At 43.0% G+C, this 16,002-nt stretch overlaps 1 protein-coding gene across 3 annotated transcripts; it reads left to right on the top strand.

Annotated features, from left to right (window-relative positions):
- Window positions 1-1,183: 1,183 nt before the first annotated feature.
- Window positions 1,184-13,549, top strand: LOC139792252 (gap junction beta-6 protein). Of its 3 annotated transcripts, XM_071735308.1 has the most exons (4): window positions 1,184-1,324; window positions 1,819-1,882; window positions 10,652-10,753; window positions 11,753-13,549. In XM_071735308.1, the coding sequence occupies exon 4, from the start codon at window positions 11,775-11,777 to the stop codon at window positions 12,564-12,566; it is 792 nt and encodes a 263-aa protein (XP_071591409.1). In that variant the 5' UTR covers window positions 1,184-1,324; window positions 1,819-1,882; window positions 10,652-10,753; window positions 11,753-11,774; the 3' UTR covers window positions 12,567-13,549. The 3 variants fall into 3 exon arrangements, with proteins under 3 accessions (XP_071591409.1, XP_071591401.1, XP_071591420.1); XM_071735300.1 differs by lacking the exon at window positions 10,652-10,753; XM_071735319.1 differs by lacking the exons at window positions 1,184-1,324; window positions 1,819-1,882; window positions 10,652-10,753 and adding an exon at window positions 8,439-8,461.
- Window positions 13,550-16,002: the final 2,453 nt, after the last annotated feature.

The raw sequence follows: 16,002 nt of genomic DNA, 5'->3' as shown, positions 1-16,002 counted from the left end.
AATGTTTAAACCATAGTGGATGTCAGTTCCACATCTTTCAAGTATAAGATTGAGTTGCTTCTGCTAGAAATTTGTACCTCTTCTTCCTGAACCTGAGGTCAGTTCAGCCATTGACTTTAACTAAAGGTTTTCCCTGGTATTATTTTTATTCTAGGAAGTGGAGACAAAGGGCAGAAGAATTTAGCTGGAAACTGCTTTATCATTTGAGCCGTTATACTGGTACCCTAAACAAGCACAGACGTGCATGTTTCACTCAGAGGTACTGCTGTTGTTGTAGTTGTGCTGCACATTTTCTTTAGAAAATGTATTTAAGAAGATGAGAAATACTCATTTCATTTGATGTGCATGTGTGCAAGATGGAGAATGCCGGTTTGGTCAGGGATTTTTCAACCCCAAGTAAATTGTTTCCTCAGCAACTGCATTCCTTGGAAACAGAAAACTTTCCGAAGTAGGTCTTCACACTGACAAATATCTGCAGCTCCTTAAGAGCCTGCTAGTTTGCAGGACACTGCTGTAGCATTTCAATCGCACTTGAAAATAAACTTCAAAAAGCCAGGAACTACCGGTTCTTCCTTCTGTGTTTGGCCAATAACTCGTTAAAAATTTTAAGGAGAAACGGCCTGGGTTCGGGGTTTTTTGTTTGTTTGTTGTGGGGTTTTTGATGTTTGCGCTTTGCTTTGCTTTGTTTTGGGATTTTTTTGCTTTGTTTTTTGTCTGTTTTGTTTTGGGTTTTGTTTGTTTTGTTTTTTCTAAGGGCCTTTCAAATACCTGGATTTGACAAGATGGAAACAGGACTGTGTTATCTTAAACAGATACGAATTTTCTCAGAAAAAACCGTACATATCTGTCGTTATCTTTACACTCCCTTCCTCTCACGCTCTCCCCCAGCCGCCTCGAACCAGCCCCAGGGCGGCGGGAAGCGGCCCCCGGAGGGGACACAGCCCTCCCGCCCCTCATTCAGCCGTCTCGCCCTTCACGGTAGTTCTTCTCCCCTCACGTTCAAGGCCCCGATCTCCACGCACCCCGTCCCGCGATCACGGCAGCGGCGATGGGCGCCGGGCTGGGCCCCGCCCCGGTCTCCCCACCTCCTCCACGGTCGACCGGAGGAGCCCGGCGCGGGCGGAGGCGGGCGGGGGGCGGGTTAAAAGCGGCGGCAGGTGAACGGGGAGGGATCTTAAAGCTCCGGGACGGGGAGGTTGGGACCGGCCGCTCGGCAGGCACCGCCGGGACCCGCACCGAGTCCCGCCACCCACCCACGGTGCCTGTTCCCGGGAGCTCCCGGCGGGGCTCACGCCCCCTGTGGCTGCGGGCACTGCTGAGGCAGGTGAGGGGTGCGGCGGGAGGGGAAGAGTCGCCAGCGGAACTGGGCCGAGCTGGGCCGGCGGCGGGGGAGGCCGGTACCGCAGGAGGCCGGTACCGCGCGTCCTTAGGGAGCTGAGGGAGCGGCGGGAAGCGCGGCGAGGCCGTCCGGGCCCGCCATCCCACGGTACCGTCACGCTTGTTGCGCCTAACGCGGGGCCGGGGCCCTTGGCGGCGGAACCGGGAGCTCTGGTGGTGCTGCCCGCCGCCGGGAGAGCGCGGGGCCGTCCTGGGAGGCGGGCCGGGGCCGGCGGATCGGTACCGTGTGCGCGGCCCCCGATGCCTGACAGGATTTACCCCTTCCCGACCTGGGAGCTCTCGGTTTCGCTTTCTCAGCTTAAGTTAAAGAAGGAATGCGTGAACCCCGCGACTGGGTTAATTTGGGATACTCTTGTCGCTGTTAATTACCCATTTAACTCCTAACAATCTCTCGTTTCCCAATTCGTATTCTCCCAACAGCTCTTTGTAAGCGCGTTATGTGAAGTACCCGGCCAGCTAAGACACTGAGCTTCGGCATTTGCGGGTAATTTGCGACACACCTACAGATGTTTTAAGAGAGCTTCGTGAAGGTAAACAGCTTGCATCAGTAAAACTGACAGGTCCTGTGAGCGTCTGATCACGCACTGGAAACATTCCTCACAATTACAGGCCGAATAGGAAATGAGAGGTGTGAGTCAGAAATAGATGTGTTTCTGAATATCGTGGCTGGTAAGATTGTGTGAGGAATGTGTATGAAAGCTCTGAAATAAAACACGAGGGTCAGGCAGGAGTGCTTGCTGAGTTTGGGGCAGCAGATCATAGCTGACTGTGTTCCTGGGGCATGCTGGCCATGCCTGTGTTCTCTGTCATTGGCCTTTCCTAGGCTAAGTGTTACTTTTCCTATCTCTCCTGTTGAAAAATCTTTTTCTTTCTCTCTTTTCTCCAACAGAAGACTTTATGTGTTTGTCTTGTCCTCATAGTTTCACCATGTAGCCTGGCAATACTCTAAGTGAAACAGGCAAGGGTTTAAAGTTGGAAGTGGCCTTTTGTCTTAAGAATGCTAGTTTAATCCCTTATTTAATTTTATTTTCAGTGGCTTTGGTCTCACTACATTTTATTGGCTGTGACCTGTGTGAAGTGATAAGAGGGCTCAGATTCTGTCTGAATTACCACATGTGTGTGCACTGAGTGAGAGCAGAATAAAATAAATTTTCATCATTGATTTCATCAAGGAGTTACCTGTGGTTTCTACTATGTCTTTTGCCACTGTTCATCCTAGAAGCCCTGCTTGCCCTCACTTACCTTGAAGAGGCCCAGACAAAAGGTAGAAGGATGTGAACGTGATTTTGTTAAGTTTAGTTGAGGAGATGTAATAATGGTGGGCCAAGCCCCAGCCTGGAAGAAGGAGGTACCTCTGTGTGTCAGCTGGGCATTGCAATGTAGTTTTCCAGATTAGCAGAGCCATGGGCTTAAACCTCTACTGCGTGTGTCAGGGTTTCTGGGAGACTGCAGGCCCCAGAACAGTCAGTCTTGTTATTGGTAGAAGGAATACATATTATGGAGCTTAAAAATGAAATGGTGAAAAGCTATTAATTAAAACATTTTTCTGGATGAATTAATCTGTCCTGACAGGGCTAGTTGCCTGAGTTCTGAGGCTTGGGCCTCTGACTGTTGCTGTTTTGCATCCCTTGAAGTAAAACCTATGTAAATTACTTGGGCAACCTCGCTTGTTTTGTGCAAAAAGTAATTGTAGTAGAAAATAGCTAGAAAAGTAACAGCACTTTGAGATACATATATAGAAGTTCTTAATAACAGTCTTTGCATAAGCTCAGCTGGTACCTGAGACTAAAGAGGGTGTTTACAAGTTGATTCTTTGTTATCCATGTTGAGAGCTCCAGTGAAATCAGTGGTCCCAGAAATTGCATGCAACAGGAGCATGGGTTGAGTCTTTGTTTTTTCTTTTGATGTTTTTCCTTGTTCTGTTTCTCACTGCCTTTAATTGTTACCTAGTGATGATTGATGAGTTATCTGAAAGGAGACTCTTGCCTGGCTAGACAGCAGTTTGTGCAAGGAAAAGTTTGGAAGTGATGATAAATGATGAGAGGTAACATGCTGTCCAAACAGAAGGAATGTGGAAAAAGAGAAATATGTCTATTAGTTGATAAAAGAAAGTCGAAAACTAATTCTGCTTCTTATCTCGTACCAATGTTTCTTCCTGTAATAGATTAAAGAAAAAAAAAAAAAAAAGTTGCTGTTTTTATGGAAACTTTCAATGAAAGAAATAAAATACACACTCAAGGAAAAAGTGCACTTCAGTATAAAATCTTAGTGTTTCTAAATTTAATTAGCATTTCCAAAAGGGTACATCTTCTGTCTGCATGGAAGAGAGACAATGGCTTGCCAATTTTTGTAGGAAATATTTTTTTGTAGGAAATATTACACTGAAGGGGGAGTGGGCAAGTTTGTAGAGAGTGTGTAGATATTTGCCTGTGTGTGGGGGGGGAAGGAAATGGGAATTAAATAACAGATTAAAAGAGAAAAATATATTCAAATGTCCTAGCTAAAAAGCTGCTATTTTCATGAGTGGGGCACAGTATGTACAAAACTTTCAATAAAATTTGAGGAAAATTACATTTGCACTAGGGAAGGAAGACATAGTTCTTAGGAACTGGTCTTTCTTTCAAAGTGAGACATCTAAACCACACTTGGAAGGAAAAGTTTACAGGGGAACATGTGGCTGAGAGGGACCAAATTCTAGTAGGACTCTTGCTGTTTTGTTATGCCTTGAAATGTGATTGTCACTTCTGGTTTTCTGGTTTCTCCAAGTGGTGTACATCTTGTGCAGAGATGTTCTGGGAGATGGTAATCCTCCATTCAGAGCTGCAGTAGGGCATGAATATAGGACAGTCATAGGGGGGTCATGGTGAGTAGAACTGAATGTAATGATGTTGATATTTAGCTAACATACAAAAAGTATGTTTAACTACATACATATTAGGTCCTAACCTGTTGTGTTATATTGGTTCTAATCAGCTGTCTTAAAGGCTCTGTCTGGTTTTGCCACTGGGTTTTATTACAGCAAAGAATGCCTCCTGTTTTCATAAACTTTAGTAGAAGAAAAAGCACAATGCTTGCAGTGTTCAGACCTGCAACTGTCAGAGGCTTCCTGTTCCTGATTAATCTTTGCCTGTTCTTGTGTCAAATCAGATATACTGTAATCCCTCTGTCATGGCCCTTCTGTTCTCCAGTTTCCACTCTGATCTGAAGATGGGTGCTCAGAACAAAGTCGAAGAGCTACTAGAGAGAATTGCATAGGCTTTTGTGATTATTGGAGTATTCTTTTGATCTCTATTCAGCTTTTTAGGAAAGAAGTAGAATTGTTGATATTTCAATGTTCCAGCTGCAGGCTCCTTGAATATTTTTAATATACTGCTGTAAAATCAAAACAGCTGGAAGCTGCTTATAATAGTCAGATGCAAAAGTTTGAGTTCAAAGCTGCATCTTCTTACAGTTTGAACTCTTCATTAAAGCTACAGCAATGTGAGGAGCTGTATTCTTTTTCAGGTAGCAGGATTATCCTGGATGATTGGATTCAAGCTCTGTACTTCCAACTTTGAACCGGTACTTATCTGTCTTGGTCCACTGATAACAAAGTATGAGTATCAAAGCCTGTAATTGTAGTTAAGCATTTCAGAACAGCCCTGTGAGATGGTGAGATTTTGTTATCCTATTTAATCTCTGGGAAACTGAGGCATGGGGCAGGCTGATAAATTAGGGAGTGAGTCTGAGAGAGTTAACAAGTAATTGCTGTAGCCTGTATGCTGGCCTTTCTTGGTGAAATAAAAGGTTGCTGTCTTTAGAATATACTAGCCTGTATTTATTAGAAGTTTCCTTGGTTCAGTCCTGGAAATATTGCTGCTCTTCTGGTACAGCACTAAAGCTAACTTGGCAATAGGAATAACAAAATCTGCACACTACCAATTAAGTACTTGCTGTTTTGCTTACCAATAAACCAGACTCCAGGTCACCAGGATGAGGGTGTGCTGGTTCAAAACTGCTGAAATACAGGTTCCATGTCCAAATCTGGGCATGAAACAGCACATACAGCTCTTAAGACACGTTGATGCTGGTTATCAGCCCCTATATGAGCTGTTGCTCAGCCTAACTGTTTAGCTTGAAACCTGAAGAGAGAAGTTTTATCAGCAGCACCTCTGAATGCATGCTGGCCCTCAACATGTGTCAATACTTCTTGTGTGAGGCTGAGTCATAAAATCATTTTGACTGATAAATTATATTTGGTCTGGTGCATTTTAGATGTTATAAAGCTTTTCTGTGGCAAAAATTCTGCATTAACTCTTGGGCATCAGAGTTAATCTTTGTCCTCAGCTTGTGGGTGGGCTGGGACACTTAGGACCAGTGCTTTTTGGCTTAAAGATTATCTTGGTTAATGCATTCCCACATGGGATAAAGTTACTTCTGTCTTGGCAGACTATTAGACTCGTATCAGTATCTGGAGGCATTACTGAAAGTGATAGTGTTGTACTGGGCCAATAAATCTTGGAACGCAATAAAATTCTGATAGGAGTTGAGGCATCATGAACACCCTCTAGATTTCTGTAGTTCAGGTAGAATAAGTAAATTGGTATCCAATTTATAGCTGTGGGGAGAAGGGTATAATCTACTCTGAATTAATTTGTTAATTAGTAAGTTTACTGTGGACCCCCTCTGGGTCTAGGTGATTCTATAGCATACACAAATACTGTAATGCTTGCTAGTGACCACTTCTTGTTTGTTTGTTTGGTAATATCCTATAGCAGACAGTGCCATGCAATGTATATGAAAGGACTGCGTCTTCTGGTTTTACCCTGTATTTGAGTTGTGGTTTGCTGAAGCTGTGCATTTAACCATTCACTTATCATATCCCAGTATAACAGAGTCAAAAAGTGCTTGCTAACAAGCTGTACTCACAGGACCTCAATGCTAGCTGTCCCCTGTGCTGTGAACTGCAGGGATTTTCACTGGGTGTATGCACTGTGATGTGACTGATGTTTAACATAGGCTTACATTGAAAACTAGGAGCTGGTTTTAAAGGAGAAGGCAGTCTAGCCATGGCAGCACAGAGTTCAAAACAACACTGCCCAGAATTCTGCTGGAGAACTACATAAATAGTTCAGCTGCAATTCTTTTGCTGCTGCCTAGCTGACTGGAGGGGGCAGGGGGAAGTAACCAAAAATCATACCCAAAACCAAACCCACAATAAAACACCTGTTTGTGCCTCTGTGTTGTGTGATCATATAGAACCATTTCTCTTACAATTAACTTTTCAGTGGAGCATGGTGATCTTTTATGTTGTTTTAACTCCTACTGTAATAGCCATACAATATCATAATCTTGATTGTTGAAATAGAACAGAAGGTTCAGCAAGTAACAGGAGAGGTATCTATGCTGAGGCTTGGAAAGGGTTATTTTTCATGCTTAGTTGCAATTTTTTAATGGAAAATTTGAAAATTAGAAGATAATACACTCCCATGTTAGAGCAGGTTCCACATGCTCAGTTACTCAGCCTCACTGACTTCAGCATCTTCTTTTCTTCTGAGCCTCTTCCTTTATAACCAGTTTATATCCTCATTCTGACTTTGTTTTTCTCTCAGACTTCACTTAAGCTTTTTTATCTTAAGCTTATTTTTGTACTGCACTGTACTTCTGAGACCTGCAAAGCAGGTAAGTCCTTGACTGTCTACATACTTTTAGTTCTGTAGGCATTTAGTTGGATTTGCTCATGTAGAAACAGCATCTGTATTAGCTCTATGAAAATAACAAGTTACCATCTATTAAAAGGAAGTAGCTTTCCTGCTTTCTTCTTTGATCAGCAAGACAGTTAATATTTTACTTGTGAGTAAAAAGGTCTTAAAAGCAAGTATCTGGAAGAAAGATAACTTACAATCATGAGTCAACATCCTATCTTTTGAGTAAGTTTGGAGTAAATAAGCTATCATATCAGTAGACATAGCCTTAACTTGATGTATAGCTGGAATCACCTGCACTGGTGGCTTAACAGTGTGAAGACCCATACTTGGGTAACTTAAATTCTGCTTGGGTCACTGTGTGTGTTTGTTGGAGAGAGGTGGGCACCTCAGTATAATTAGGAATTCTAAATTGCATTGATGAGAGCTATTTAAAGCCATCTAGCAGGAAACACTGGGGACAGAGCATTAGCATGGAATTCAGGCTGCCTGAGTATGGCCCTAACTGTGCCAACCTTCAGGAAGAAGATTGTGAAACTTCTTGGTTTCACAGGTGGCCAAGAAGGCCAATGGCATCCTGGCCTGTATCAGGAACAGCGTGGCCAGCAGGTCCAAGGAAGTGATTCTGCCTCTGTACTCAGCGCTGGTGAGGCCACACCTCGAGTACTGTGTCCAGTTCTGGGCCCCTCAGTTCAGGAAGGAGATCGAGGTCCTGGAGCAGGTCCAAAGGAGGGCAACCAGGCTGGTGAAAGGACTCGAGCACAGATCCTATGAAGAGAGGCTGAGGGAGCTGGGGCTGTTCAGCCTGGAGAAGAGGAGGCTCAGAGGAGACCTCATCACTCTCTACAACTCCCTGAAAGGAGGGTGTAGCCAGGTGGGGGTTGGGCTCTTTTCCCAGACGACTTTCAACAAGACAAGAGGGCACGGTCTCAAGTTGTGCCAGGGGAGGTTTAGGTTGGACATTAGAAAGAATTTCTTTACCGAGAGGGTGACCAAGCATTGGAATGGGCTGCCCCGGGAAGTGGTGGATTCTCCGTCCCTGGAGATATTTAAAAAGAGACTGGATGTGGCACTCAGTGCCATGGTCTGGTAACTGCAGCGGGAGTGGATCAAGGGTTGGACTTGATGATCTCTGAGGTCCCTTCCAACCCAGCCAATTCTGTGATTCTATCATTCTATGAACTTTACTGATCAGTGCCTGTATGAGTCTCTAGAGTGTCTCAGAAAATCACATGACTCCCCACCAGTGTACAAACAAGCCTGAGAGGCCATGAGGGTACAGTGAGAAGGGGCAAAGGTTGGTGACCAGCTTGGCAAGCAGCAGGAAGACTAGGGGATGGTGGCATAAGGAACTGGAGGTAGATGGAAAATTTGGAAAGGTAAGTGAGAATGGTGAAAGGAGGAGGGCTTGAGACAAGGTTGGTTTTTTTTTTTTTTTTTTTGAAAGAGGAAATATTACTATGAGACTCAAGAAAAAAGGCTGCTACTCCAAAGGTGTGGCTTTTTCTGCCACTGGTCCAGTACAGGCATGCTTTGGCTAGAATTGAAGCATCATGTTTTGGCTTAGCAAGCACAATAAACTCTCAAGTAAGATGGAGTAAGTTGGATGAGGGTATAGTTTCATGATACATTGTCCTTAGCAATAAAGCTTTGCCAGCCCCTCTTCCCCACTGACTGCTCTTTCTTATCCATGCTTTGCATTTCACAGTCTGTTTCTTAAATGAAGCTGTGCCTTTCACATGCTATGCTGCAAAGCAGATTGGTGAAATGGATCTGGCTTAAAAAATCCAAAGCATGCTAGTACTGGGAACAACTTATAAACTAGGTGGTTTGTTCAAAATGCATACCCACAGAGTTGCAGGAGATGTAGAACTGCAATGTGACCTCAGGAGCAAACAGCAGTGGGGAAACATCTTGAGCTGACTTTGCCTATGAAGACAAGGTACCCTTTAACTGCACCCCATGGGACTCATCTTTTGAATCCCTTTTTTCACAGGGAGACAAGAAGGTGATGATTTCATGTGGAAACAAATCCATGTGAAGTTGTGGTTACAGAAAGACTTTTGGTGTATTGGTGTACAGTGAGAGGTGGAGCATAGGAAATGGGCTTGTGAGGAGTGGATACACAGGTTCCACTTCTCAGCCTTTCACACTAAGGAGATGGCTGACAGGCAGGGAAAGGAAGCAACAATGTCTGAGGGAGGAAATGCAAGCAGTCTGCTGGAATTAAAGGATGGGTGAATGATGAGTGTAATACTGCCATTTACATGGTGCCACTATTCTACAAGATTTATATTCAGGAGTGCTTCTAGTCACTATTAGTTGTAGTGTGATCTTTAGAAGCACTGTAATTGCATTATATGTGTAATAAGAACAGAGAATACTAATAAAAACGCCAATAAAGTTGTACCTGTTCCCCTGTTTAACATATAATGATGTCTGCAGCAAATCCTGAAAAAAAGGCTTATGGATGAAAAAACCCCATAGCAAAAAAAAAAAAAAAAAAAAAAACAAAAACAAAAACAAAAAAAAAACAAAAAAAAAAACAAAAAAAAAAAAACAAAAAAAAAAAAAACAAAAAAAAAAAAACCAAAAAACAAATATTTGAAAATCTGGATAGTTTGGTTTTTGGTTGGGTTTTTTTATCTCTAGTACTACGGGTCTTTCCTGTGCCCCTGTAGGGTTGTTAACCTACAAAGAATTATTTTCTATCTGTATGTTAATGAAGAATAAACTTACTTCTTGGAAAAATAACCTCACAGGATAGGAAGGTAACAATGCTTCCAGGGCTGTTTCCAAACAGAAACAGGTAACAACCCATAGATTCTTCATCCTGGTGGAGGCTCAGGAAATGTTCTCTTCAGTCCAGTAAAAATCTTGCCTTCCCCCCCCCCTCCCGTTAGGATTTTGTCTCTTGAAATATAACCCCACACGGTCATTTCCCTCAGAGCATGCCAGGTGTAGTTTTTGGAACCAGTGAATATAGATTATACTTGCATTCCAGAAACATAGGGGAAAAAAACCAACAACAACCTTGCATTTATGTAACAACTAAATGTCCTAATTTTCCCTGAGCTGTTGTGTACTTTGCTCTCTGTTTGTTGTGTTTTATGCTCTCTGTTATTGTATGTGACTTGGTGATTATGTATAATTCTTCTGTAAAGCAGAAACGTTTTTGATGTTACTCAGAGTGGGTATGACATGGAAGACAACTACCAAGATATGTCTTAATTTTCTTCCTCATGTGATGTGACCAAGCTCAGAGTTAGGAAAATCTTTAAAATTCCATCACATGATGGATATGATGGTCTTTGTGCCACTGGCTGCTCTTTTCTAGAAAACTTGAAAATGTGATTTTGATTATTGATGCCTGTACTGTAAATGCTAGACAGGTCTCTGAGATGCAGGTGAATTAACAAAGTCAAGAAATTAAAGCCTTCAGGAGGAATTTCAGAGTGGAAGTCTGTGAGCACTTTTAGAGGGTCCTGGCTGATAGGCACAAGAAATTCCAGTTTCTTGATTTCAGAGTAGCTTAAAACTAACTTTCTGTAAATCCATCCAAACTGCAGAAATGGGGGAAGGTGAGCTGAATTGCCTCTGAATGCTGTCTGTGAAAGGCTGTTGTTTGTGGAAGCTGAGCAAACCCAGACATTTGTGGTATTCCTGGGGAGGTATGTGGGGAGACAAAGGTCCTTCAGTTCATTACAGTCGCAGTACTTTGAAACTTACCTACTGGAAACTATATGCTTCTGTTGAAAAGTCTCTGAGCTACTGCTGGCCTGTGTGAACTCTTCAAATGTTGATTTAGCATTCTCCCAGCCTTTGAAATATCTCTCCTATTCTAGGAGTAATGCAGGCTGTATTAGGAAGGAAAGAAAACTCACCTGATGCGTATTGCCAATGAAGGAATCCTTCTCTAGTTACCCCAGCCTCTCTTTGAAGTTAGTGGAGAGAAATGCAATTTTGGGATGAATCTTTAAGTACTGATTTTTAAACATCCAGCTCAAGATGAGACGGGTAGTGACCAAGACTTCACCTTCATTGCCTTGAGCTGTTGTGGAATTTGCTTCAATTAATAATACAGAGCCCTACAGTCACACTGCTTACATTTGTGAATGCAGGTTACCCAAACCTGCTCATGGAAGGTGCAGAAGTTTTTAAAGGTCTGTCTTTATTGCTGACATGTACTCATGAAAATGTGGCTTGCACTCCAAAGCTGAGGATGGGCCAAGTGGGCTTACTTTATATAGGAATTTTAGCTATTTTTTTAATTTAACACATACCTTTTGGTTGATATCTTCCTCTACTCCTTTGTTACTGCTGTCAAATTACTAGGAGTTGTAGCTTTTAATTCAAACTTTCATCAATTTCCCCTGCCTGCTTTTCCTACGTAAAACGCTTCATAGCTGCTTTCAGTTGGCAAATAGTTTCAGTTTTCAGAAGCCAAATGAAAGTGGTAGCATACATAATTAAGGAGTGAAATATTACCTGCTAGTACTGGATTAGATTATTTATACTGCTTTTAGGTAAGTAAGCCTAGTGCATCAACAAAATGTTACCACAGCCAATGGGTATGCTGCAACTACATGGCACTGCCTTTTATTTTATACCACATGCTTGATGGAATTTGTTTGTCTTGATTAATGTTAGCTTTGTTTGTCTTGTCTTAGGTCTGACAACTAAAAGGAGACAATGGATTGGGGAGCTCTGCATACCATTTTAGGAGGTGTCAATAAGCACTCCACCAGTATCGGGAAGATCTGGCTCACAGTCCTGTTCATCTTCCGTATCATGATCCTGGTTGTGGCTGCAGAGAGAGTCTGGGGAGATGAACAAGATGACTTTATCTGCAACACTCTGCAACCTGGTTGCAAGAATGTTTGCTACGATCACTTTTTCCCCATCTCTCACATCAGACTCTGGGCTCTGCAGCTGATCTTTGTCTCCACACCTGCATTGCTGGTGGCCATGCATGTAGCTTACAGGAGGCATGAGAAGAAAAGGCAATTCAGGAAGGGAGACCAGAAGTGTGAATACAAGGACATCGAAGAAATCAGAAGACAGAGGTTTCGTATTGAGGGCTCCTTGTGGTGGACGTACACCAGCAGCATCTTCTTCAGACTGGTCTTTGAATCAGTCTTCATGTATGCATTTTATTTCATGTATGATGGGTTCCAGATGCCTCGCTTGATGAAGTGTAATGCTTGGCCCTGCCCCAACACAGTGGACTGCTTTGTTTCTCGACCTACTGAAAAGACGGTGTTTACTATTTTCATGATTGCTGTGTCCAGCATTTGCATTCTTTTAAATGTGGCTGAATTATGTTACTTACTGACAAAATTTTTCCTCAGAAGGTCTAAAAAGGCTGCAAATCCAAAACAACACCCCAACCATGAAAACAAGGAAGAAACCAAGCAAAATGAGATGAATGAGTTAATATCTGATAGCTGTCAGAACACAGTTATAGGATTTTCAAGTAGCTAGATGTCAGTGCTGGTGTTCACTCTTTTTTTTGGAGTGGATTTTTTTTAAAGGCTGCATGTGAAATTTTTTATATAAAACAGTAACTTGGTTGAGACTTTGATGCCTTTAGTCAGGTGTCAATTATGCAGGTCTGAAAAAAAGTCAGGGCAGCCTAAACGTGAAAATTGTGTAAGGATTAAATAGGAAAGTGTATCTTCCTATGAGTACCCTTACAAGTTGACTGTGACAAGTGGGAAGCACACTAATACCTTCATGCTGACACAGCTCCTGAAAATTCCATGCAATGGCAGTAAGAACAAAATTCTTTCCAAGCTAGATACTCTAGTATTGCAATATGTTTTTTAATAGTGGTAGTTTTTACTTGCAAACTGACAAAATATTTTTCTAAAATCTTTATTTCATGTTACTTAAGGTGTTACAGTACACAACTGACTGTGTCTTTTCTCTTAACCAGGAATATGCATATGAACCCTGTAATACTGTATTCATAGGGAAGAGACAGCAATAGGCTCTATCTTTACAGCACTGCAAGCACTGCTTCAGACACTCGGGCACACAAGGTGCTGGCTGTAGGGAAAGCTGCATGAACACCCACCACGTGTACTGTGGATAATTGAGGTAGCTAGGTCCTGAGTGCTAAGTCATGCCTAAAGCCAGTGTGACAATATAGATACAGCCTATGTAGTCCTGCTTTAAACATTTAGCAGACCTGGTAATCTTAGCAATCTTTTAATTGCATACTACCAGTTTTATAGCAACATACATAGCTTCATGTAAATGTTTATTTCTCTAATGTATTAGCTATATTTGTTTCTTTATGCTATATCACATGGAACTTTTTTTGGTTTTATTTGTTTGCTTTATTTTTTGTGGTAGACTGATGGTGCTGTTATGAAACTGGGGCCTCTTTGGTTTGAAAGACATGGAAAAGTATCACTGGAAATGTAACAAGTCTTCTGAATAAAAGGCAAACGCTAACCTTTTTCAACGTATTGTCTGTATATGAATGCTAGTGAGACATTAAGCAGAACAAGTGCTCATGAAAAACTGGTTTCAAGCAGGAACTTCTCACCCAAAGTGCATGTAGCTCATACGTGCCCATCATTCCCAGCCTGAGTACTGATGCCCTAATTTGGCTGTACTCTAATGGAGGTACACACCTTGCTCTTGAGTGCACAGGAGTGTGTGGTTGTGGGAGGGGTATGCTGTTGAAATCAGGAGAGCCTGAAGGTCAAAGAGGTTGGGTGGAGTACAGGACCCTAGCTACACTGTCTTGCATATCTTTAGGTCATTTCTTACCACCATAACAATGTTATGGACACACCAACTTCAGCAGAGTTGCTTTTTTTTTTATTCCCCCCCTTTCCCCCCAATATGGATGGATTAGCCCATAGTCCCATAGTTTTCTGTCCAGGAGCTACTTTTTCACTGGAGGTATCAAAGAGCAGGTACCCCTAGGAGCAGAGGTTATACTCAGTACAGCTTTCCTCCTGCTGTTGTATCATACTTTTTCTTACAGGTTTCAACATGTTTTCTTGTGTGTCCATGCTGTAAGTGGACTTGTGTAGGTTGGCAGGTTGTTTTTTGTGTGACCAGTAGAAGCCTAGCAGGGTGCAGGCACAAGCAACAGGAGAAAGAAAATACCTAGAGTCAGCTCTCTTCCTGCATGGGGGCCTGAGCTGAGCCATGTCATTTATCTATTCTCTTTTGCTGGCAAACTCCTGATCTTTCCTGCCTTCACAGCACATTTTCTTTTTTAATTGCTGTTGTGAAAAGGAATTGCTGCTAGTCTTCTGAATATGACTGCCAGCAAGCTCGAGGAAAAAATAACACATTAGTGTGCTTGTATTTTTCTGTCCTGCAGGCTGAAAATACAGTCAGAAGTAAGAAGTGCTACAAAAGTTTGGCTTTGTAAGTGGTGACCCTGGTGGCTTCATCGTAGCTCCCTCTGCAGGCATCATGTTCCACCATGACAGTGGTTTAAACCTTTACTTGGCAGAGCTGCTCCCTTAGGGGTCAGGAAGGTGTGTGCTCAGGCTGCACCTCACCATATTTGCCCAGAGACAAACAGTGAGGGCTGGGGTCTTACATTGTGCTGGTCCCAGGCAGTGGAGACACAGCTCCTCCTGTCCTGGAACTGTTTCATGGAGCTACAGACTTTCAACAAGGGCATGCTGTGAGTCCCATACCAATAGAGAATACAAATGGAGATTACTCAGTGATTATGCCTGATCATGTCTCACCATTTTAAGTGATGAAGCTGAAATAATCCTGTGCTGTATGTCAATAAACCAGGAGAACACCGAAAGGCAGATATTTCCTTAAATAGAAGTGGGGCAGTTTTTCTAGATGTATGATAAAATGCAGACCCCCTGAACCCCAAATGGGGATGTGACAATAGCTCATATATGGTATTTTAATTTCCTGCTTGTAAGTGGCTTTTATTCCTGCAATTGGATTTTTCTGAAAGATCAGTTCTACGTCTGCTGCTATTTTAAGCCTGGGTAGATGAACAAGTCTTGAATGAAAAAATTTGGCATACTTGGTCCTTTGTGCTCCAGCAGGGCTGTGTGTGTGGCTGTGCTGTAAATGGTTTTGGGTTGGTTGGACGTTTCCTGTGTGGTAGCAGGACATGGTAAGGTATGGTCAAGCACCACTGCCCTGCTGCTGGGGTGTGCTGGCAGCCAGGCAGGTCAGAACAAATGTGCCAATCCCTGTCCAACCTGCACCAAGGGCATCTGTAGATCAAAAAGCTGGAGCTTACTGAGGCTTTGCTAGTGCGAAGTCTGACTCAGCAGGGAAGACCAGTTGTGACTGTGATGTGTTGGATGTTTTTCATCACGCTATGTGCAACCCTGTGTGCACTCTCCTTTATCTGAAACATTCCCTGGCTTTTGTTACTGCTAAGGAAAAGTCCCCAGCTTGTTTCTGTGACCTTCTTAAATAATTCCCCTTCTCCAATTGCGTTAGGCTGAGGTAGATGGCATCATGAGGAAGTGGCAGCTTTCAGTGTCTCGTTTCTCCATGTCACCTTCCCACCACCTGCAGCATCCTCTGCCCCGAGCAGGTGAGTCAGCTGTGTTTGGACGTGTAGTAATTCATCCTTTCTGCAGGGAAAAGTTGAGCTGCTTTTGTTGCTTTCAGACCTCCTGTATCTTCAGAAGCTGGTTGGGCAAGCTGGGGCTGCTCCGAACCACAGCACACACCCGCTCCCAGCCCTTCTCTGTGCCTGCCCTTGCTCCTCTCTCGTAGCTGTCCCTCAAGGAGAGGGTCTCCCCCCAAGACTTCGACTCCTCGGTGACCAGCAGTTTGTACTTTACTGGCATTGCCATTACTCTGTGGTAGTTCAGCCAGTTTGTCCGAAGGCAGCTCCCTGCCCATCCCTGCTTCATCTCCCCACTTGTCTTTTTTTTTTTCTTTTCTTTTTTTTTTTTTT

The sequence above is a fragment of the Heliangelus exortis genome, chromosome 1, assembly GCF_036169615.1.
Source record: "Heliangelus exortis chromosome 1, bHelExo1.hap1, whole genome shotgun sequence".
Classification (NCBI taxonomy): Eukaryota; Metazoa; Chordata; class Aves; order Apodiformes; family Trochilidae; genus Heliangelus; species Heliangelus exortis.
This window is presented reverse-complemented; position numbering and strand designations above follow the sequence as displayed.

Coding starts and splice junctions, on each gene's coding strand:
- LOC139792252 (XM_071735300.1), top strand. CDS start 11,775: ATGGATTGGGGAGCTCTGCATACCATTTTAGGAGGTGTCAATAAGCAC.